The sequence below is a fragment of the Puma concolor genome, chromosome C1 (genome assembly GCF_028749965.1).
Source record: "Puma concolor isolate L17-30 chromosome C1, mPumCon1.1.hap2, whole genome shotgun sequence".
NCBI classification, from domain to species: domain Eukaryota; kingdom Metazoa; phylum Chordata; class Mammalia; order Carnivora; family Felidae; genus Puma; species Puma concolor.
Genome location: NC_141674.1, coordinates 129,696,178 through 129,720,625, shown reverse-complemented (window position 1 = coordinate 129,720,625; position 24,448 = coordinate 129,696,178). Strand labels below are relative to the sequence as shown.

The window sequence follows — 24,448 nt, the reverse complement described above, 5'->3', positions numbered from 1 at the left end:
TGCATTTATTTTTTACATCAAATCATTCTTTTGAATAATAAATTCCTCATTAAGTTTTTAAGTTTTGTTTTATTTTTTTAAGTTTATTTTTGAGACAGAGAATGAGAGGGGGAGTTGCTAAGAGAGAAGGGGACAGAGGATCTGAAGCAGGCTCTGCATGGGCAGCAGAGAGTCCAATGTGGGGTTCAAACTCATAAATCATGACATCATGACCTGAGCTGAAGTCTGACGCTCAACCAACTGAGCCACCCAGGAGCCACTTAAATTTTATTTTAGAGAATGCATGCATGAGCAGGGGAGAGGGGCGGTGGGGGTCGAGGAGAGAGAGAAAGTATCTCAGGCAGCCTCCACTCTCAGCACAGAGCCTGATGTGGGGTTCAATCCCATGACCCTGGAATCATGACCTGAACCAAGATCAATAGTTGGATACTGAACCACTGAGTCACCCATGTATCCCACCTCATTAGCTTTCAAAGTTTACTTTTAAGTTATTCACACATTAAAGTGCACATTTTTTAAGGATATTCAGAGTTGTACAATCACTGCCACAGTCAATTTTAGAATATCATCATCACTCTCCAAGAAGACTGGAGATCATTAGCAGTCTGCTATGCAATGAATTGTGTTACCTAAAATTCAATACTGAAGCCCTGACTTCCAAGGTGATGGTATGTGGGAAGTAATTAGGCTTAGATGAGCTCATGAGTGTGGGGCCCTCATAATGAGAATAGTGTCCTTGTAAGAAGAGACACCAGAGACCTCTCTCTTCCCCACTCCCCTGGATAGACTGGTTAAGGTTCTGAAATTTTAATTTATTTGTAATTCAAAAAACTAAAGTATGTTCTGGCAGAGAGAGAAGATAATAGCAAATTTAGAAGTTCTCCAAACAGTCTAGCATTAAATTGGATATCTCCAATGAGCATTACTCCTCTTTATATACTATTATACAGAAAAGAGCCTGATATAAACTAAATTTTCCATTGATGTCTGTTAAAAGAAAAAGTGAATACATATACAAATGAACCAGTGTTCCCAATGCAGCCCTTCACTAGTTGAATTCTTGGACTAAGAGTTCCTCAAACATTTTAGTAGTCCTACTACTTCAAATGAGTAGGACTATTTCAAAAGAGAATAGTCCTGTCTTCAAACGAGAGGTTATCAGTAAGACTTTGTCTCTATTAATAGCTAAATAGGTCAAAATTAGAAAATAAAATAAACAAGATAATACAGGACCTCGATAGAAGGGGATAACCCATATGCCAAAACAAATAAAACCACAAAACAAAACAAACAAAAAAAGTGAATGGGATTATCAATTCCATATAATGTTGTTCACGAAAATAGCCAAAAGCCCCATTTGTTTTCTTAATTATAACATTTCAGCATTTTGCCAATTAATTTTCCAGACTGTGATATCATTCACATAAACCCCCTTGTGTAGACACAATGCACACGAAGAAATAAAGAACACTAGGTGAATGTTTCTAACACTTGAGAAGTTTCCAATTCATTTTCATTAGTACATCTTTAAAAAGTTTGTTTTCAAAAATTTAATGGCCTTAACATACTATGGTAGGCTGAATAATGGTCCCAAAGATATCCTAGTTCTAATCTCTAGAACCTGTGAATGTTACCTTATAGGTTGAAAGAGACTTTGCAGTTGCAACTAAATTATCCATATTGAGATGAGAAGGTGATCCTGGATTATCAGCACAGGCTAGATAATCTTAAATGTCCTTATAAGAAGAATGTAGAAGGAGATTTGACAGAGGGAGGGGGCAATGAGACACTAAAGCAAGTGCCTATGCCACTGGCTTTGAAGATCCAGGAAAATGCCATTAGCCAAAGAATGCAGCTTTAGAAACTGGAAGAGGACAAGAAACACATTATCTTCTAAAGCCTTTGAAAGGAACACAGCCCTGATGACACCTTAATTTTGACCCGGTGAAACAGATTTTGGACTCCTGATCTCTAGAAATGTGAGAGAATAAGTGTGTTATTTTAAGCCAGTGAGTTTGTGGTTTTGCTATAGCAGTCATAAGAAACACATGTACATTAAAATTCTTTATCCATAAGCATGGATTTACATCATGTTTTGCTAATTATTGAGTATATATGATGTGTTGACTCTTTGCCAGATGGTTGTGAAGAAAGAGTGATTAAACAGTCCCTCCCTCAAGGAGCACATATCACCCACTGGCAGGACCGACTGGCAATAAAGTAGCTGAAATGTGAGAAACATCTAAGAGACACAACACAGATATTTTCAGCTCTTAATGGGTATTAAGGGTTGGGGAAGGGTGGAGTGAAGAGACAGCCTGTGGTCTCCTAGAGGAGGTGATGTTTGTGATGCCTGTCTGGAAAGGTGATTAGGAGTTAATCAGAGAATTAAGTTGTAAACAGGAAATGTTAAAGTCCTATCAGAAGTAAAATGTAGACATACAAAAGGCAAAAGCTTGGTAGGTGTGCAGATGTGCAAGAACCTGAGAAGCCTGGAGTTGAAACATAGGAAGGGTGAGGGGTAAGACTTCAGAGATTCAAAAAACAGTAAAACCATGACGGGGCTTACAGGTCATGCTAAGGCATCCGGGCCACAGGTTTTAAACTCTCCTGACAACCTAGGAGAGGGATGATTCCATTTGTCTTTTGGTGAGATGCCTCATGAAAAGGGAGAAAAAGGTGGTGGGAGGAAGGATCTGGTGAGGACAGTGGAGGAACCACCCCTGCAGTAAATTCAGGCAAAAGGGGAGCGACATCTGAGCTAACGTGAGGGTGAGCAACTGGGATGGAAACTCATGGGTAGAAGCAAGACACATCTCTAAATACCAGTATCATATACATTTTTAAAATCAGTACTCATGGAGTGCCTGGGTGGCTCAGTGGGTTAAGCGTCCAACTTCAGCTCATGTCATGATTTCACTGTTTGTGAGTTCAAGCCCCATGTCGGGCTCTTTGCTGACAGCTTAGAGCCTGGACCCTGCTGTGGATTCTGTCTCTCTCTCTCTCTCTCTGCTCCGCCCCCACTCTTACTCTTTATCTTTCTCAAAAATAAACACTAAAAAATTGTTTTAAATGAACACCCTTATTAAAACAAACAAAAAAAAAAAACCCTAAAAAACAAAAAACAATCAAACAAAAAACTGAGGAACGTGGGTGGCTTAGTCAGTTAAGCATCCAACTCTTGATTTTGGCTCACATGATGATTTCATGGTTCATGAGACTGAGCCCCACATCTGGCTTTGAGCTCACAGAGCAGAGTCTACATGGGATTCTCTTTCCCTCCCTCCCTCCCTCCCTCTCTCTCTCCCCCATCCCTCCTTGGGCTCTCTCTCCACCCCCTACCACAAATAAACATTAAAAAAAATTCAACATGAAAAATACAGAAACCTATTCATCTTCTCAAATTTAAGTTTTCTTGTCCCCTAACAGACACAATTAATTCTTCCCTGAGTGATGATTTGAAGAGCTTTTAAATGTCACAAAAAACAAAGATTTATCAGATTAAAGGAAACCAGTCATTTGGCAAAAGATGCAGATGACTAAAATGTCTCTTTTTGTAACCAAGGGTGGAGCGTACTATTTCATCCATTCTCTGTGGGAGACGTAGGAGGGTAGCTCACAATAGTTCAACAAGCTGGCCTCATCTTTGATACAAACAAATCTTTGCCAAGACACTTTGTAAAATACTCTCTAAATCATCTCAGTTAATACAAAAGTTATTTTTTTTTTTTTTTAATGTTTCTGTTTGAAGGATGCCTGGGTGGCTCAGTCCATTGAGCATCCGACTTCGGCTCAGGTCATGATCTCATGGTTTGTGGGTTCGAGTCCCGTGTCGGGCTCTGTGCTGACACCTCAGAGCCTGGAGCCTGCTTTGGATTCTGTGACTCCCTCTCTCTCTCTGCCCCTACCCTGCTGGTGCTCTGTCTCTCAAAAAGAAGTGTTAAAAATGTTTTGAGACAGAGAGAGAGAGAGAGAGAAAGGGATAGAGAGAAAGAGAGAAAGGGAGAGAGAGAGAGAAAGGGAGAGAGAGAGAAAGGGAGAGAGAGAGAAAGGGAGAGAGAGAGAGAAAGGGAGAGAGAGAGAGAAAGGGAGAGAGAGAGAGAAGGGGAGAGAGAGAGAGAAGGGGAGAGAGAGAGAAAGAGAGAGAGAGAGAAAGAGAGAGAGAGAGAAAGAGAGAGAGAGAGAAAGAGAGAGAGAAAGAGAGAGAGAAAGAGAGAGAGAAAGAGAGAGAGAAAGAGAGAGAAAGAGAGAGAAAGAGAGAGAAAGAGAGAGAAAGAGAGAGAGACAGACACAGAGAGACAGACACAGAGAGACAGAGACAAAGAGAGAGAAAGAGAGACACAGAGACACACCGAGAGAGAGACACACCGAGAGAGAGACACACCGAGAGAGAGACACACCGAGAGAGAGACACACCGAGAGAGAGACACACCGAGAGAGAGAGAGAGACCGAGAGAGAGAGAGAGACCGAGAGAGAGAGAGAGACCGAGAGAGAGAGAGAGACCGAGAGAGAGAGAGAGAGACCGAGAGAGAGAGAGAGACCGAGAGAGAGAGAGACCGAGAGAGAGAAGGAGAGAAAGAAGGAAAGAGAGAGAGAGAGAAATAGAAAGAGAGCAAGCAGGGAGGGGCAGAGAGAAAGGCAGACAGAGGATCATAAGCAGACTCTGCTGACAGCACAGAGCCTGATGCCAGGCTCAAACTCAAGAACCGTGAGATCATGACCTAAGGGTAACTCAGAGGCTTAATTGACTGAGCCACCCAGGTGCCCCTGATTTTCAGTCCCTGAACATGTTCTCTCAGCTTGGGCAAAATAAACTTGTGTACATGTAATATTAATGGAAATTTTTCAGTAATTTAAAGTTCGATACATACACATAAAATATAAACTTTTTAGATGTATTTAAGATAAACATGTTTTCAGTAACTACAAATATGTGAAACATCATTCTTTAAATAACGAAGAGATTGTTTAGGTTTTTTATTTTGCTTTGTCTGCCATCTATACCTCTTTATATAGGAAAGCAAGTTAATAAAATTGCTGTAATGGTTAACCTGAAACTAGGTTATTTCTGGATGAAATATTAATATAATTAATTTTCTATTAAAATTATAATTCATCTGGAATCCACTATAAAACAGATCACACTTTCACTTTTCAGTTTGATGAATTAAAATTGTACAGAGCTATCACTGGATCACTTGGAAAACTACTTTTTTTTCCTTCTAAAACACTGCTTGTACACCTGCAGCAATATAACTTCACTTGCTCTAGTACCCAACTGTAGATCAAGGGTAAAGTAGAACAGTAGAACCAGGTATTCTTATAGTCTTTGACCTCGTATTAGCTGATTTCTCTACAGATCTATGTTCATTATACATAGTTCTATCCAAAGAGCTATCAGAACACAAATGCACACAGGCACATACACACTTCAGAACTTCTATGAAGGCCTATCTGTGTTGACTCTTGTCCTGTCTACACTGGTCTTTTCGCACAGTCACATCACCTATACTGATGGCCTATGATGAGCTAGACACTCTTCCACATGGGGGATGAAGAAATGAACTTGATTCAGTTCTGAATTTCAGTAAGCTATAAGTTTAGTGAGAAAAAAGAAACCTACATGGAGAATTAAAAAAAAATGAATGATAAATATAGGCATAAAAAGAATTATAAGGAATTGTAGGAATCTTCAGATGATGCTCCATTGTGTTCTGGGAGTGGGAATAGGGGAAATACTTTCTGAGTAGACAACACTTGATCTTAGCCCAATGAGTCAAGAGTCTCCTGAAAGGAGGAGAAAGTACCTTCCAGGTAGACTAATCATGGGTTCTGTCATGGCCTGTTAAGGAGCTGATATGTGAAGGAACTGGGAAAGAGTGGAGACAGAGCACTGGCATGGTCACACTTTCCTTTTAATATGATGGTTGATGGTTCCGTCATGATAGAGGTCAGGTGGATAAGACAAGGCAAAATACTTGAACATCTACTACTGGGAATATTAGATAGCAATATAAGAGGATTGAGAAATATATGACATAAAATTATTAAGAATTACAAAGACTTGATTATTCAGTCTTGTATTAAAATTTTCTAACACTAAATTTCAAGCACTGTTCTTGGTGCTATGCATGCAGTTAAAAGAACAGAAAAGCAGCTATTTCTCTTAGAACTTTACTATCTAGTGGTAGGAAAGACAAGCAATTTTTAAGTGAATATACAATATTTCAGTTGTTGATGAAGTGGACAATCAAGAAAAATAAGGACTAGTATGGGAAGTAGGAAGTGATGAAGTGGACTAGTTTTGTTCATATCCAGTCTTCCTCTAACTCCTCTCAGAGAACCAACTAAAAGAAAGGTGAAAGCAAGGCAGGAAGGAGAAGAAAGCAGTTTATGGGAGTGCGTTCGAGTCCTGTCCTTAGACAAAATGTCAGTGGGATAAGAGACCTGGTTGAAATTAACTCATCTCAAGTATATTAATTTTGGCATATGCTATTTTGTTGCAAGAATTAGGTAATACCAGTCAAACTCCAGCCTACTGTCACAAGTTGGGAAATATATTATTCCTTTGGTATTAAACCATGATGTGACTCAACAGGAACCAATAATCACTGACAGGACACAGAGAGAAATTCCTTGAGTTTTTAAAAATAAAGTACAATTTTAAAGTTAGTCCTCATAGTGATGCTCTCAAAATCAAATAGACTTGTCTGAGATCTGTGATCTGAATCATCTATGGAATCTAGGAGAATATATAATTAAGAATTTACTAGATTCTGTTACCCATTGCTGTATTGACCACGAGGGTCCACATTGGACACCTCAGCATGAGGAATAATTATCCTCATGAAGAAATTTATCTGATAATCCTAGAGAATCCTATTTATGTCTTAGAGATGCAGATGATAGACAAACCCATGTAAGAGCTTAAAAGGGCAAAGTATTTGCTGTTGTTACTAGGATAGCTAGATTGACATCCTTGCTCTGTGCTTGTTTGTACATGCTGAAATTAGAATTTTTCATAATCAGTGATCTCTGATTAAAACAAAAAAAGTTGTCTTTATTAATAAGTGCTATTAACTTCCCTCCGTGTTCACTACCCCATCTTGATAGATGGGGGTGTGTCTCATTTCTAGAGGTGACAAAATGATGTATTGTTTCTTATTCTTCTTAAAAAGTCCTCTTTGAATTATGTACTGTAGAATTATCTTTTTTTTTTTTTAATTTTTTTTTTCAACGTTTATTTATTTTTGGGACAGAGAGAGACAGAGCATGAACGGGGGAGGGGCAGAGAGAGAGGGAGACACAGAATCGGAAACAGGCTCCAGGCTCTGAGCCATCAGCCCAGAGCCTGACGTGGGGCTCGAACTCACAGACCGCGAGATCGTGACCTGGCCGAAGTCGGACGCTTAACCGACTGCGCCACCCAGGCGCCCCTGTACTGTAGAATTATCTTAACACAAATATAAAGGCTATGAGTCTATGGTAAACCTTCATCAAAGAATGGTTTTCATTTGCTGAAAATCTTTTACATTTTCTAACAGTTTTTGGTATTGTTCTGCCAATTGATTCAGTTAGGTCTTTTTCTTAAGGATATGCTCTTCTAACTGAAATATGTATTTCTAAACTTAAAAAAAAACTTGAAAATTCAAAGTAATATATAAAAAAGATGACTGACATTAGAATAATTTTTCCAAAAGACATGAATAGACACTTCTCCAAAGAAGATATCCAGATGGTCAACTGACACATGAAAAAATGCTCAACATCAATCATCATCAGGGAAATACAAATAAACACCACAATGAGGTATCCCCTCACACCTGTCAGAATGGCTAACCTTAACAACTCAGGCAACAACAGATGTTGGCGAAGATGCGGAGAAAGAGGATCTGTTTTACACTGCTGGTGGGAATGCAAGCTGGTGTAGCCACTCTGGACAACAGTATGGAGGTTCCTCAAAAAATTAAAAATAAAACTACCCTACAGCCCAGCAATTGCACTACTAGGTGTTTATCCAAGGGATACAGGTGTGCTGTTTTGAAGGGACACATGCACCCCCACGTTTACAGCAGGACTATCAACAATAGCCAAAGTATGGAAAGAGCCCAAATGTCCATGTCCACCAATGGATGAATGGATAAAGAAGATGTGGTGTGTGTGTGTGTGTGTGTGTGTATACCAATATATATATGGTACACACACACACACACACACACACACACACACACACACAAAATGGAGTATTACTCGGCAATCAAAAAGAATGAAGTCTTGCTATTTTCAACTACATGGATGGAACTAGAGGGTACTATGCTAAGTGAAATTAGTCAGAGAAAGACAAAAATCCTATGACTTCACTCATATGAGGACTTTAAGAGACAAAACAGATGAACGTAAGGGAAGGGAAACAAAAATAATATAAAAACAGGGAGGGGGACCAAACAGAAGAGACTCATAAATATGGAGAACAAACTGAGGGTTGCTGGAGGGGTCTTGGGAGGGGGGATGGGCTAAATGGGTAAGGGGCATTAAGGAATCTACTCCTGAAATCATTGTTTCACTATATGCTAACTAATTTGGATGTAAAGTTTAAAAAATAAAATAAAATATTCAGAACTACAAAAAAAAAAAAAGAATATTGAAATCACATTAAGCATTTTTCTAACCACAATAGTATAAAACTAGAAATTACAGGAAAACCAGAAAACTAACAAATATGTGAAGATTAAACAACATGCAACTGAAAAACTAATGGGTCAAAGGAGGAATAAAGAGAAATGAAAAAGTACTCAGTCAGTGAGAATGGAAATACCCACTCCAAAACTTAAAAGGTTCAGCTCAAGGGACATCTGGGTGGTTCAGTCGGTTAAGCACCCAACTCTTGATTTCAACTCAGGTCATGATCTCACAGTTCATGAGATCTAGCCCCATGTTGGGCTCTGTGCTGACAGCAAGGAGCCTGCTTGATTCTCTCTATCCTTCTCTGCTTTTCCACTGCCCATGCATGAGCACATGCTCTCTCTCAAAATAAATAAACATTTTTAAAAAGTTGCAGCTTAAGAAGTTCTAAGAGCAAAGTTCAGAGTGGTAAATGCCTACTTTAAAGAACAAGAAAAATCTAATAATCTAACTTTACACCCCAAGATTTTAGAAAAAGAACAATGAAGGCTGAAGTTAGAGAGAAAAGAAAATAACAAAGACCAGAAAAGAAATAAGTGAAATAGAGACTCAAAAGAAAATAGAAGATATCAATGAAAACCAGAGCTGCTTCTTTGAAAAGATAAACAAAATTAACAAACCTTTAACTAGACTCACCAAGAAAAAGCCAGGATTTGAAATATGAAATGCAAGGAGAAACATAACTGATATCACAGAAATCTAAAGGATCTTAAGGGACTACTATGAACAAGTGTATGCCAACAAATTGGAAAACCTATAAGAAATGAATACATTTCTAGAAACACAAACAACCAAGAGTGAATCATGAAGTAGAAAATCCGAACAGATCCATTACTGTTAAGGAGATAGAATCAGTTGTCAAAATCTCCCAACAAACCAAAGTATAGAACCAGATGGCTTCACTGTTGAATTCTACTAAACTGTCACAATTTGCAGGCACATGATTTTGTATATAGAAAACTCTTAAGACCCCACAAAAATCATAATAACTAATAAAAGCATTAGGTTAGCTTTTGGGATACAGAAATGGAGTATCTATATGTATATCAGTTGTATTTCTTTATATATATTAATGAACTACAAAAAAAATGTAAGAAAACAATCCCACTTATAATTACATCAAAAGAATAAAATGCCTAGCAGTAAGTTTAACCAAGGAGGTGAAAAATCTATACGCTGAAAACTATAAGACACTGATAAAAGAAACTGAAAAATGAATGGAAAGGTATTCAGTACTAATGGGCTAGAAATAGTATTACAGTGCCCATACTAATCCAAAGAATCTACAGATACATTTTAATTCTTACAAAAATCCCAATGGCATTTTTCAAAGAAATAGAACAAATTCCTAGAATTGTTATGGAACTACAAACACCCCGAATAGTCAAAGTAATCTTAAGAACAAAACCATAGATATCATGATTGATTTCAAATTATGCTACAAAGCAAATAACAATAGTATGATATTGGCATTAAAAACCGACACAGGGAGCCCACAAAGAAACCCACAAATATATGGCAAATTAATTTATGACAAAAGAGCCAAGAATTTACAATGGGGAAAGAACAGTCTCTAATAAATGATGTTGGGAAAACTAGACAGCCACATGCAGAAGAATGAAATTGGACCACTCTCTTGTACCTTACACAAAAATGAAATCAAAATGGAATAAAGACTCTAATCTAAGACTTGTAACCATGAAACTCCTGGAAGATAACCTAGGTGGTAAGCTTCTAGATATCAGTCTTTGCAATTATTTTTTTTTTTTTGGATTTGACACAAAAAGCAAAAGCAATAGAAGCAAAAAATAAACTATTGGCACTACATCAAATTAAAAAGCCTTCTACAAAGCAAAGGATACCATCAGCAAGATAAAAAGATAACCTATAGAATGTGAGAATATATTTGCAAATCATGTATCTGATCGGGGGCTAATAACCAAAATAAATAGAGAACTCCTACAACTCAGTAGCAAAACAACAAAATGAAACCCCCCAAACCACAAACAAAACAAACAAAACATGATAAAAAAGCAGGCAGAGGTTCTGAACAGACCTTTTTTCAGGTGTATAGATGGCCAACTGCCACACGAAAAGATGCTCAACATCACTAATCATCAAGAAGATACAAACCAGGGGCACCTGGGTGGCTCAGTCAGTTAAGCATCTGACTTGGCTCAAGTCACGATCTCACAGTTCATGGGTTCAAGACCCATGTCTTTGCTGACAGCTCAGAGCCTGGAGCCTGCTTCAGATTCTGTCTCCCCCTCTCTGCCCCTCCCTGACTCACACTCTTTCTGTCTCTCTCTCTCTCAAAAAAATTAACATTTAAAAAATTTTTTAGGAAGATGCAAATCAGTCACAAGAAGGTATCACCTCATGTCTCTTAGAATGGCTATTATCAAAAATATAACAAGTAAGTATTGTTGAGGATGTAGAGAAAGAACCCATGTGCATGGTTGTGGAGAAAGTAAACTTTGTTAGCCACTGTGGCAAACAGTATAAATCGTCCTCAGAAAATTAAAAATAGAAACATCATGATCCAGCAACTCCACCTCTGGTATTTACCTGGAAAAAAGAAAAGAGAACACAAACTTCAAAAGATATGTGTACCCCCATGTTAATTGCAGGACCATTTCCAATAGCCAAGCAACCTAAGTATCCATCAATGGATGGGTAGCTAAAGAAAACAATAGAAATATACAATAGATTATTATCCAGATATAAAAAAAAGAAATCTTGCAATTTGCAACAACATAGATAGAGCTTGAAGGCATTATACTAAGTAAAATAAATCAGAGAGAAAGAAAAATACTGTATGATTTTACTTATATGCAGAATTGGAAAATAAACAAAAACAAAAAAACAAAAGCAAAACTGAACTCATAAGAAACAGACTGGTGGTTGCCAGTGGGACGTGATGGGAAGTGGATAAAATGGGTAAAAAGGAACAAACTTCCACACATATAAATCATAAGAATGTTATGTGCAACACAGTTAATACTCCATTGTATATTTGAAAGTTCTAAGTAAAATCTTAAAAATTCTAATCCCAAAAAAGAAAATTTTAACCATGTGTCTTTAATTTTACAATATATACAAATACTATATCATTACACTGTATGCCTGAAACACCTTGTATGTCAATCATATCCATTAATTTTTTTTAATTTAAATTGGATTATATTAACTCCCCCTTCTCATCTATGATTGCACTTAAATTATATCTGTTCTCCTCTCCTTGTCCTACAAGATTCTGCCTACTTGTTCAACCTCATTTCACAAAATTCGCTCCTCACTCCCTGTATTCAAACAGAAAACTTTTTTTGTTTTTGCAAGAACTTCTTGCTTACCTTATCTCTTCAGAATATATTGATGATCTTGTATGAACTTTTCACATGGTTGCTTCTTTCTCAGCCTTCACATCTCAAGTTTATGTTACTTTAAGGACTTCCCTAAAGTTTATGTCAAGATTTTATATTCAGCATCCAAAGAGCTAATAAAAACTTATAATTCCTTTTGTTTTGTTTTTATCCCCCACTAGACAATTAACTTCATGAATACTTTGTTTCACATTAAATGTACACCCAAATCATAGAAGATGGGCAGATACATAGCTGATGTTCAAAATACACATTTTTCTCAAATGAATGACTAAACCAACATGTACATGACATCAGTATGAGGACAGCAAGTTACCTCTCTCTTCTCCCCTTGTAATAACTAATTAGACATCTATAATAGAACAAAAGTGCCTTGGCACATTACTCCACAGGACTCAGAAGATATCTGTCAACAAGTGCATTCAGAAATAAACCAATGACCAAATGCAGAAAAAACATTTGACAAAGTACAATATTCATTCTTGATAAAAACATTCAACAATGTAGGGTTAGAGGGAACATACCTCAACAAAATAATGGAAATACATGAAAAACCCACAGGTAACATCATTCTCAATGGGAAAAAAAGAAGAGCTTTTCCTGTACAGTCAGGAACAAGACAGGGATGTCCACTCTTACCATTAGTATTTAACATAGTACTGGAAGTCCTAGCCATAGCAATCAGACAAAAATAAATAAAAAGCATCCAAATCAGCAAGAAGTAAAACTTTCAGTAATTGCAGATGATGTAATATACAGAAAACCTGAAAGACTCCAAAAAACTTCTAGAAGTGATCAAGAAAATCAGTCACAAGATAAAAAAAAATGTACAGAAATGTGCCACATTTCTATACATGCTAATGAAGCAGCAGAATGAGAAATTAAGGCATCAATCCCATGTACAACTGCACCCAAAATAGTAAGGTATGTAGGAATAAACCTCACCACCGAGGTGAAAGACCTGTATTCTATAAACTACAAAACACTGAAAGAAATTGAAGAGAACACTAAGAATGGGAAAGTCATTCCATATTCATGGATTGGAAGAATATTGTTAAAAAGTCTACACTACCCAAAGCAATCTACACATCTAATGCAATCCCTATCAAAATACCACCAGCATTTTTCACAGAGCTAGAACAATCTTAAATTTTTATGGAACCGCAGAAGACCCCAAATAGCCAAAGCAATCATGAAAAAGTAAAGTCTGGTATCACAATTCCAGACCAAGTTATATGACAAAGCTGCAGTAATCAAAATAGTATGGTACAGGTGCGTGCACGCACACACACACACGCGCGCGAATCAAACCAAAAAGAAAATCCAGAAATGAACTCACAATTATGTGGTCAGTTAAGCTCCAACAGAGCAGGAAAGAATATCCAATGAGGGAAAAAAAGATGGTCTCTTCAACAAATGGTTTTGGAAAAACTCAACAGCAACATACAGAAGAATGAAACTGGACCACTTACTTACACCATACACAAAAACAAATTCAAAAATGGATCAAAGACCTAAATGTGAGACCTGAAACCATAACAATTCTATAGAACACAGGCTATAATTTCTTTGCATTGCCCGTAACAACTTAATTTTAGTTATGTCTCCTGAGGCAAGGGAAACCAAAGGCAAAATAAACTATTGGCACTGCATCAAACAAAACAAAGTAAAACAAAAAAAAAACTTCTGCACAGTTAAGGAAACAATCAATAAAATTAACAGGCAACCTACTGAATTGAAGAAGTTATTTGCAAATGACCTATCCAATAAAGGATGAGAATCCAAAATATATAAAAAGATATAAAACTCAACACACCAAAATGAGTAATTAAAAATTGGGCAGGAGATATGAATGGTAATTTCTCCAAAGAAGACATAGAGATGGCCAACAGACATATGAAAAGATGCTCAACATCACTGATTATCAGGCAAATGCAAATCAAAACCATAAGGAGATATCACCTCACACTTACTAGAATGGCTCCAAAGAAGAACACAAGAAACAACAAGTGTTAGCAAGGACCTGGAGAAAGGAAAACCTTTCTTGCTCTGTTGAGGACAACGCAAACTAGCACAGCCATTCTGGGAAAGAGTATGGAGGCTCCTCAACAAGTTAAAAAAAGATGTACCCTGCAATCCAACAATCACATTACTAGGTATTTACCCAAAGAATACAAAAATATTAGTCAAAGTGATCCATTCACCCTGATGTTTACAGCAGCATTATCTACAGTAGCCAAATTAAAAGAAGAGCCCAAGTGTCCACTGATGAATGTATAATGAAGATATGGTACACACACACACACACACACCCACACACACACACTACTACACAGCTAGAAAAAATGCAATCTTGCGATTTACAAGGACATGGATGAAGTTAGAGATATTATGCTAAGCAAAAGAAGTCAGAGAACGGAGAATACTGTATGATTTCACTCATGTGGAATTTAAGAAACAAAACAAACAAGCAAAGGGGGAAAGAGAGGTAGACCAAGAAAAAGACTTAACTGTGTAGAACAAACAGATGGTTACCAGAGTTCAGGTGGGTGGGGGGATGGGTTCAGTAGATGATGAGAATTAAGGAGTGCACTTGTGTTGAACACTGGATATCATATGGAAATGTAAAAATAACTATTGTACATGTGAGACTAATATGACACTGTGTTAACTAACTGGAATTTCAACATAAATTTCTTTTTAAGTTTATTTCCGTATTTTGAGAGACAGAGTACACATTTGTGAGTCAGGGAGGGGCAGAGAGAAAAGGAGAGAATCACTATCTGTGATGTCAGTGCAGAGCCTGATGTGGTGGTCAGTCTCATGAACCAGTAGGTCATGACCCGAGCCATAATCAAGAGTTGGACACATCACTGACTGAACCACCCAGGCACCCTGAGATTAGGGATTATGAACACAAAATGGACTGTTTTATCTAGGAGATGTTTTATGTAAGCCTCATGGAAACCACAAAGCAAAAATCTGGAGTAGATTAGTAAAGATAAAAAAAAAAAAGGAAGACAGCATATCACTGTGGAAAACTACCAATTTACAAAGGTAGGCAGAAAGAGACGGTCAAGAACACTGGAGATAAATAACCAAAGGCAGACTATAAGATGGTGGTTTTAAGTCTTTACATATCAATAATCACTTTTAAGTGTAAATGGGTTGAATTCATCAATCAAAAGGCACAGAATGGCTGTATGGATAGAAAAGCAACCTAACTGTATGATGACTACAGGAAACTCATTTCAACTTTAAAGACATACATACACTCCAATTTTGAAGGGACAGAAGAAGAATATATCTCATGCAAGTAGGAACCAAAAGAAAGTGGGGATGGCCATACTTAGACAAAACAGACTTCAGCCCCCAAAAAAGCAACAACAAAGATTATATAATGGAGTCAATACATCAATAAGATCTAACATCCCCAAGTGTATACACATTCATCATTAGAGCACCTGATGTTAAGTAAACACTAACAGATCTAACAAGAGAAATAGACAACTATTTATTAGCAGGAGAGTTCAATACCACACTGCCAATAGTGGATAGATCATCCCAATAGAAAAAGAAAACAAGGAAATGTTAGAAGTGAACAATACTTTAGTCCAAATGGAGTTGAGATTATATAGGCTATTCCACCCAACAGAAGAATGCATTGTTTCCTCAAGTGCACATGAAACATTATCCAGGATAGAACACATAACAGGACACAAAACAATAGTTAACAAAATTTAAGAGTGAAGTCCTACTATATTTTCTGACCACACTGCTATGAAACTAGAAATAAAAAAAAAAAATCTAACAAGTTTATAAATATGTTGAAACTTAACAACAAACTTAGGAACAAGCAATGGGTCAAAGAAGAAATCAAAAGGGAAATCAGGAAGTTAAAACTAATAAAAATGAAAAAACAGCCTATCAAATCCATGGGATCCTACAAAAGTAGTTTTCAGAGGAAAGTTTATAACAATAAATGGATACATTAAGAAGTTAGATCTCAAGCTACCCTAAAACCTCAACCAACTAGAAAAATAAATTAAGTCCAAAATATCAGAAGGAAGGAAATAAGAAAGGAGGGGGAATAAAGAAATAGAGATTGGAAAAACAAGAAGGATCAATGAAACTAAGAGCTGGTTTCTTTCTTTTTATTTAATGTTTATTTTAGAGAGGGCGGGGGAGGGACATAGAGAGAGACAGACAGACAGACAGACAGAATCTACAGCAGGCTCTAGGCTCCCAGCTGTCAGCAGAGAGCCTGATGTGGGGCTCAAACTCTCAAGTCCTGAGATCACAACCTGAGCCAAAGTTGGTAGCTTAACTGACTGAGCAATCCAGGTGCCCCTGGAGAGCTGTTTGAAACAAAATTAACAAACCTTTAGCTAAGAAAAAAAAAAAAAAGACTAAAAATTAGAAACAGAACAGGTGAGATTATAACTGATACCACAGAAATATATATATATATATATATATATATATATATATATATATATATAATCATAAGAGGCTACTGTGAACGATTATATGCCAACAGATTTGGTAATTTAGCAGACATAAGTTAATTTCTAGAAGCCCACAACCTATCAAGACAGAATCAAACATGTGAACAAGTTAATGAGTAAAGGGATTAAACCATTTATCAAAACCCTCCCAACATAAAAAATACCAGGAACAGAAGTCTTCACTGGTGAATTCTACAAAACATTTAAAAAAGACTTAATGCCAATTTTTCTCAAACTCTTCAAAAAAAATTGAAGAGGAGGAAACACTTCCAATTTCCTATACGGCCAGTGTTACCCTCATACCAAAGTCAGATATAGACACTCCAAGAAAAGAGTACTATAGAATACTACTCATGAAAATAGATGAAAAAATTAACAAAATATTAGGAGACTACAATGAGTAAGACATGGTGATTATACACCATGATCAAGTATGATCTGTCCTTTCAATTCAAGGATGATTCAATATACACAAATCAGTAAATATATCACATTAATAGAATGAGAGACAAACATCACATGATCATTGAAATAAATGCAAAAAAAATATTTGTCAAAATATCACATCCTTTCACAATATAAACCCTCAACAGATTGTGTGTGGAAGAAACATACCTCAACATAATAAAGGTCCCATATGGTAAACTCACAGCTAACATTACATTCAATGTTGAAACAGGAAAAAGACAAGATGGTCCTCTCTTACCTCTCTTGTTCATACAGTACTGGAAGTCCTAGGTGTAGCAATTAAACAGAACAAAACAGAAAACAAAAACACAAACCCCAAGCAACCAAACAAGAAACATCCAAACAGGATAGAAAGAATTAAAATTGTCACTATTTGCAGGTGGTATTGTTTTGTATATAGAAAACCTCAAGCAGCCGAAATAGCTCAGCTGGGAGAGCATTAGACTGAAGAAAACCTCAAAGACTCAACCAAGAAGAAACTGTTGAAACTACTCGGCAATTTCAATACAGTTCCAAGATAAAAAAAAAAAAAAAAAAAAGTCAACATACAAAAATCAGTTATTTTTTAAGTTTTATTTAATTTATTTCGAGAGAGAGAAAGTGAGCACAAGAGGGGCAGAGAGAAAGGGGGAAAGAGAGAGAATCCCCAGCAGGCTCCACATTGTGGGACACTTAATCAGCTGAGCCACCCAGATGTCACCCCAAATCAGTTATGTTACTATGTAGTAATAATGAAACTTCTGAAAAATAAAACTATCCCATTCACAACAGCACCAAAACAATAAAAATACCTAGGAATAAATTTAGCCAAGGAAGTGAAAGATCTGTATGATGAAAACTACAAAACTTAGTTGAAAAAAATTGAAGTAGACACAACAAATGGAAAAAAACAACCCATGTTTAAGGATCAGAAGAATTTTGTTAAGATGTCCTTACTCCCTAAAGTCTTCTATAGATTTAATGTCATCTCTATCAAAATCCAGAGAGCATTCTTTATATAGAGAAGATGGAGAGAGAGAAATGCAATCACCAAGGACCCCAAATAGCCAACGCAATCCCGAGGATGAACAAAGATGGAGTTATCACACTCGTGATTTCAAGTCATACTACAAATCTCTCCTAATAAAAATAGAATAATATTGGCATAAAAAGACACAGACCAATGAAACAGAATAGAGAGCCCAGAAGAAAATCCATGCATATTCAGTCAACTAAGATTGAACAAGAAAGGAGGGCACACCCAATGGGGGAATGATGATCTCTTTAGATAGTTTGGAAAAACTGAACACATGCAGAACAATGAAACTGGACCCTTATCTTACACTAAAAAATGTAATAAAAGATATCAAAGATTTAAATATACAACCTGATACCATGAAACTCCTAGAAGAAAATATAGTGAAGATGTTATTTAACATTGCTTTTGGTAATGAGGTTTTGGATCTATCACCACAACAGCAGCAACCTGAATAAGATTATATCAAACTTAAGCTTCTGCATAGCAAGAGAAGCAGTCAACAAAATGAAATGGCAACATAGCAAACGGGAGAAAACTTTTTGCCAACCATGTTTCAGACAGCACTATAATATACAAAGAACACACTCCATCTACTTATTTTTTTTTTTAATTTTTTTTTTCAACGTTTATTTATTTTTGGGACAGAGAGAGACAGAGCATGAACGGGGGAGGGGCAGAGAGAGAGGGAGACACAGAATCGGAAACAGGCTCCAGGCTCTGAGCCAGCCAAGAGCCCGACGCGGGGCTCGAACTCACGGACCGCGAGATCGTGACCTGGCTGAAGTCGGACGCTTAACCGACTGTGCCACCCAGGCGCTCCATCCATCTGCTTACGAAACAGGCAGAGAAATAGACATTCCCTCAAAGACATCCAAATGACCAATAGGTAGATGAAAAGATTTTCAACATAACTAACAATCAGGGAAATGCAACTCAAAACCATAGCAAAATAACACCTCATACCTGTTAAAATGGCTATAATCAAGAAGAAATAATCAATGTTGAGGATATGGAAAAAAGGGACCCCTTGTACACTTGTTGGTAGGAATGAAATTGGTTCAACCACTATGGAAAACAATATTAAAGTTACTCTAATATTAACAATAGATCTACTATGGGATATAGGAATCCCACATCTGGGTACATACCTAAAGGAAATAAAAACAGGGTATCAAAGAAATATACTCCTGTGTTCGTTGCCACATTATTCACAATAGCCAAGCTATGGAAATAACCTATGTGCCCATTAACAGATGAATGGACAAAGAAGACGTGCTGTATCTATTATATATATGTAATATATATATGTATGTAACATATATATGTAACATATTATATGTTACATATTACATGTTATAAATATCTGATTATATTTATATATATTATATATGTAATATATGTTACATATATAACATATATATTATATATTATATATATTATATATATAATATATATATATTATATATATTATATTTATATATATATATATAATATATATAATATATATATATATATATGTAAATATAATCAGGGAATATGATTTGGCCATAAGGACATCCTGCCATTTGTAACAACATGGATTGACCCTGAAGACATTACACTAAGTAAGCTAATTCAGAAAGAGAAAGTCAAATACTGTATGATATCGTTATATGTGTAGTGTAAAGAAATCAAACTTGTAAAAACAGTAGAATGGTGTTTATCAGGAGATGAGGGGTTGGGCTCGGGGGATAGGACACATGTTATTAAGCTATATCAGTTTGCAATTAGCAAATAGGTCCTAGAGATTTAATGCACCCTATAGTGAATATACACACCTATAATTGTGTTATAATCGAATTGCTAAGAGACCAGAACTTAATTATTCCAACCACTAAAAAGAAATGATAATTTTGTAATGTGATAGTGATGCCAATTATCACTGCAACAGCAATCATCTCCCTATAAAATTCTATGAATTTAACATGTTGTACACCTTAAATGTATACAACATTGTAAGTCAAACATTTCAATAGGAGAAAGGAAAAGTAATTTTCTGAAAACACTGTATGTGTGTGTGTGTGTGCGCGTGTGTGTGTGCATATATACATAAATGGAAAAAAAAAGATTACAGTCAACCAGGTTTGGCTTTCATAAAACAGATCCACAACTTGTTTGTGATGTGTTTAATGTTTCTAGGAGTCAAATCACTGAAGAAAATTTTATAGATTACCCCAGGAAGCAGAGCAATGATTTCACCAATTAAAAAGTTATTAAGCTTTAAGTTGTATTCATATAATGATATGGGCCTATCTTAAAGAACAGCTAATGCGTGGGGAATGAAGACAAACTCTCATTTATCTGCCTTCTATGTCAGAACTTAATCAACTTACAATTTCTAATATTATTGAGAAAGCTGATTAGAACACAAGACTTTGATCCCAGAGGCCAAAATCTTTTATCCTCCCAGAGTTTGCCAGTCAAACATGACTTCTCTTTCATACTCTCTGTAAAAATTGTAACCATTTTAGTCTTAAAAAAAAAAAAAAAAAAGACATAAACTAGAGTATGAAATTCATAGGCTCCATTGTAATCATTAGTCTCAGGCCACCCCCCCCCCCATCAACATTTACCCCAATTGTATTTAATCTCATTCTTTCTCATTCTTTTCCCCATTCACCCCTATCTTTCAAATTTTCCCAAGATGAAAAAAAAAGTCTTCTTCCTAACAGCTCACAGAACTCTCCCAGACTGCCTATGTTTTATTCCTACAGTTTTATTCTATTAATTTAGATATACTTATATATTACAAGGTAAAACATTTTAAATCAATATTTTAATTGGTATTTTGTCAACTAACTTGGAAGAAATTCACAGCCTGATTGCTTTCTAGATGTATGATCAGAGCACCAAAACATACCCCAAGACGTATTTTTTTTGTTAAATATGGCTTTTTCAGTGAAGTAGAGCAACTGTACTCATCCACAGTTAACCAAGTGGCCAAAGGACGGAGTTAAGGATCCAAAGTAATCACATTCCAAATAATCAGTAAAATATGGATCTATGCATTCCAAATGCCTGCATTTTATGAAAGGTAGTGTGTTATTGACCAAGGAGAAATAAAACAATTTTTAAAGAACAAAGCTACTAATTCTAGACCATGGATACACCTCCTGTCTGTGTATGTTCCCATCTGTACTCCTTACCAGAGCTGCTGCAGTATGAGGGGTCAACAGGTCTTCCATTTTTATCAGAGCAGGCTATTGCTCGAAAGCGCATTCCTTTTCCACATTCTTTGCTTTCTCCTTGCACCCGGAATCCTCCTCGCTGAGACTCTCTTCTGCCTTCCGGAATAATGCAATCTGACCAGTTTCCATAAGGTTGAGATATAAATACATTACAAGGGCATAGTTCCATTTCCACGAGAGGGTACAGGTCAGAGTCCTGGCATTTCTCTTTCTTCCTGCTTTTCCCTGTTCCAAAAAGAGACATTGCTATATTAATTTCATATCTGTTTTGTAAAAAGTCATATTATTGTCTTTACTAGCTCTTAGAAAATTTAATCTTACACTATTGCCTCCCCCTGCCCTCCCTGATTCTTTATTGCCATGAAAGCAAATCTTAAGACAATGAAAGCAATTCCCAAAGCACCTGTGAAATTCAAATTATTTTGGAAAAAATAAAATTAAAAATCATTTTATGTTGGAGAGTGCCAAAAAAAGAAACTAAAAAAAGATGCTTGCTACAGTGACTCAACAGCTAGAAAATTTTTGTTAATTCATTTAGTATGATTTTCCCTGTGACTTGTTGATAAAAGCAAATTATCGCCTCTCAGTCTTCCTTGGAATTAATGGTTTCCAGGGAAACCAACATAAACACCCTCTCTTTGAAGTACATTTCTGAAAATGGTTTATTTATTCAAAGGATGAAAGGACACCCTCCCATACAATGGCGCTGGAGCGAGGTCAGGTGTCACTCCCGGGTGCGGCAGACAAAGTAGAACTTATTTTGGTCCTTGCCATCAAGTAGCTCACGAATGCTGACACAATGAAATGAATGTTCCAATAACATTGGGTAATTTAATCCGAGAAAAAGGCATGGCTTCCACTTTGAGAGACTTTTTTAACTCAAGCATTCTAGAATATGACTTTGCCTTACCAATTGACTTTGATGGACCTTTTAGCTGTGATTCTGTCTATAAGTAATGAGAATGCAGAATCAATTCCCACTGCTCTGAGTACTTGATAATCATGTTTAATGGGGTTTCAAGTCAGCCTGTAACTTGATTTCAACTTTCTGGCCAATGTACTTTCACTGGATTCCTAAAAATTCTCAAATAAATCTAATAATTATCTTTTGTTACCTCATTAATAAGTCATCAGCTAGAGTCTTGGCAGGCTATAGAAAAATGAAGTAGGCTGATTTACTTACTGGTTTTATTCCCAGTCTTTATAGCTATTTTAGAAATGCTTACTACAAGCTGATGCATGGGATATTTTCTCATTGTCAAATAGTTTATATATAATTTTACAGTTGCTGCTGGATGATTGGCTCTATGGTCTGACATGCTGCTTATGACCACAATAAATAAGGATTCCTGCAGGACCTGAAATGATCTTGCAGGAATTTCAGGCATGCTACTACCTCTCTGGGAGGATATATTCATTTCCTCTACCATTAGGGGCATTTAGGGAGAAAAAGTTTGGGAAACACAGCTTCTATCATGGCCATGAGAATTTACTGGTTGAGATACAAAGAAACCAATCACTAGGTTCTCTTTTCTGATCCATTAGCTTCACCCACAGGAAGAGTAACTTTTTTTTTTATGTTTATTCATTTTTGAGGGGAGGGGGAGAGGGAGGGGGAGAGGGAGGGGGAGAGGGAGGGGGAGGGGAGAGGGAGGGGAGGGGGAGGGGAGAGGGAGGGGAGAGGGAGGGGAGAGGGAGGGGAGAGGGAGGGGAGAGGGAGGGGAGAGGGAGGGGAGAGGGAGGGGAGAGGGAGGGGAGAGGGAGGGGAGAGGGAGGGGAGAGGGAGGGGAGAGGGTATCCGAGGCTCCAGGCTCTGAGTTGTCAGCACAGACCAACTGAGCCACCCAGGCGCCCCACCCACAGAAAGAGTTTAAATCATCTACAGCTCTTAAATTCCTTATTATTATCTCCATTCTAGATTTCTTGCTCAAGCTTCTGAGCCACAGACTGGAACTTTAAAGGCCAAACTCAACCTGGCAAAACCCATCCTCAAGCTTTTCACACCAGGGCCTTCCTTAATCCATCTTCATTTACCAAGTATACCAACATGACCAAGTCAAAACGTAAAATGTCAGACTTGAATTCTGTTGTTCTACCTGACTACCTGTACCTGATTAATGAAAAAGATCATATTAAATGACTAAGTATCTCTTCAATCAGTCCATTGTTTCCATTCTGACCAATACCACCCATATTTAGCCCATCTCCAGATATCCAGCTTAAATCACAACAGCTTCTTCTAATATTTTATACCTTATTTTCCTTTTCATCTTCTCCCCACTCTGCAGTTAGAACCAGCTCACAAAGATGAAAGTCTGATCATGTCATTCATCTACTTAAAAGTCTTCAGTGACTTACCATGGTTCTAGGCTCCTTGCCATGGTCATCAAGGCCCTTAAGTATCTGATACCATTAGCACCTGCCTCCTGCCTGTGTGATGCCACTCTGCCTGGGGCATGTTACAAGCTAGACACTACAAGCATCTTTCAGTTACTGGAAATGACTTCTTGGTTTCTGGCCTTTGCATTTCTTATACCAGAAATTTTTCTCGGTTCCAACCTCTCTCCATGGTCTAATTAATGCCTGCTTGTACTTCCTCTGTGGCAGGGGTAAAGTATTAGTTACCCCTGGAAAAAGTATTCTTCTGTACTTTTATTCTGCCTACCACAAGCTATGCCTTTCCAAGAGTGCTCACATCCTATTTCTTATAATTATGCTACCTTAGATGGCAAAATGCACTGTGTAGATGTGACTAAGATTATTGACCTTGGGATGAGATTATTCTGGATTATTTGTGTGGGTCCAACCTAATCACAGGGCAGAGAATCTTTCCTAAACCAGAGGCAGAATGGCCAGAGAGACACAATGTTACTGAATTTCAAGATGGAAGAAGAGTCATGAGCCAAGGAATGTGGACAGCCTCTAGAAGCTAGAAAAAGGAAAGGAATTTCCCCTAGAGCATCCAGAAAGGCATGAAGATCCACCAACATTTTGTTTTCAGTCTGGTGACACACACGTTTATTTTAGACCTATACAACTCAGAATAAATCTGTGTTCTTTTTAAGCCACTACATTTGTGGTAATTTGTTACAGAAGCATTAAGAAACTAATGTAGCAGTAATATCACAGCTATTGTCACAAGTGGTATACTGGGTTGTAAC

At 37.0% G+C, this 24,448-nt stretch overlaps 1 protein-coding gene across 5 annotated transcripts in view; it reads right to left on the bottom strand.

Annotated features, from left to right (window-relative positions):
• Positions 1-24,448, bottom strand: part of THSD7B (thrombospondin type 1 domain containing 7B) — a 1,494,436-nt gene that overhangs the window by 220,428 nt on the left and 1,249,560 nt on the right. For all 5 annotated transcript variants that reach the window (XM_086718478.1, XM_086718480.1, XM_086718479.1 and 2 more), the window contains one exon: positions 21,246-21,512. In XM_086718478.1, coding sequence (XP_086574604.1) covers positions 21,246-21,512 — 267 coding nt within the window. The remainder of the gene's footprint in view (positions 1-21,245; positions 21,513-24,448) is intronic.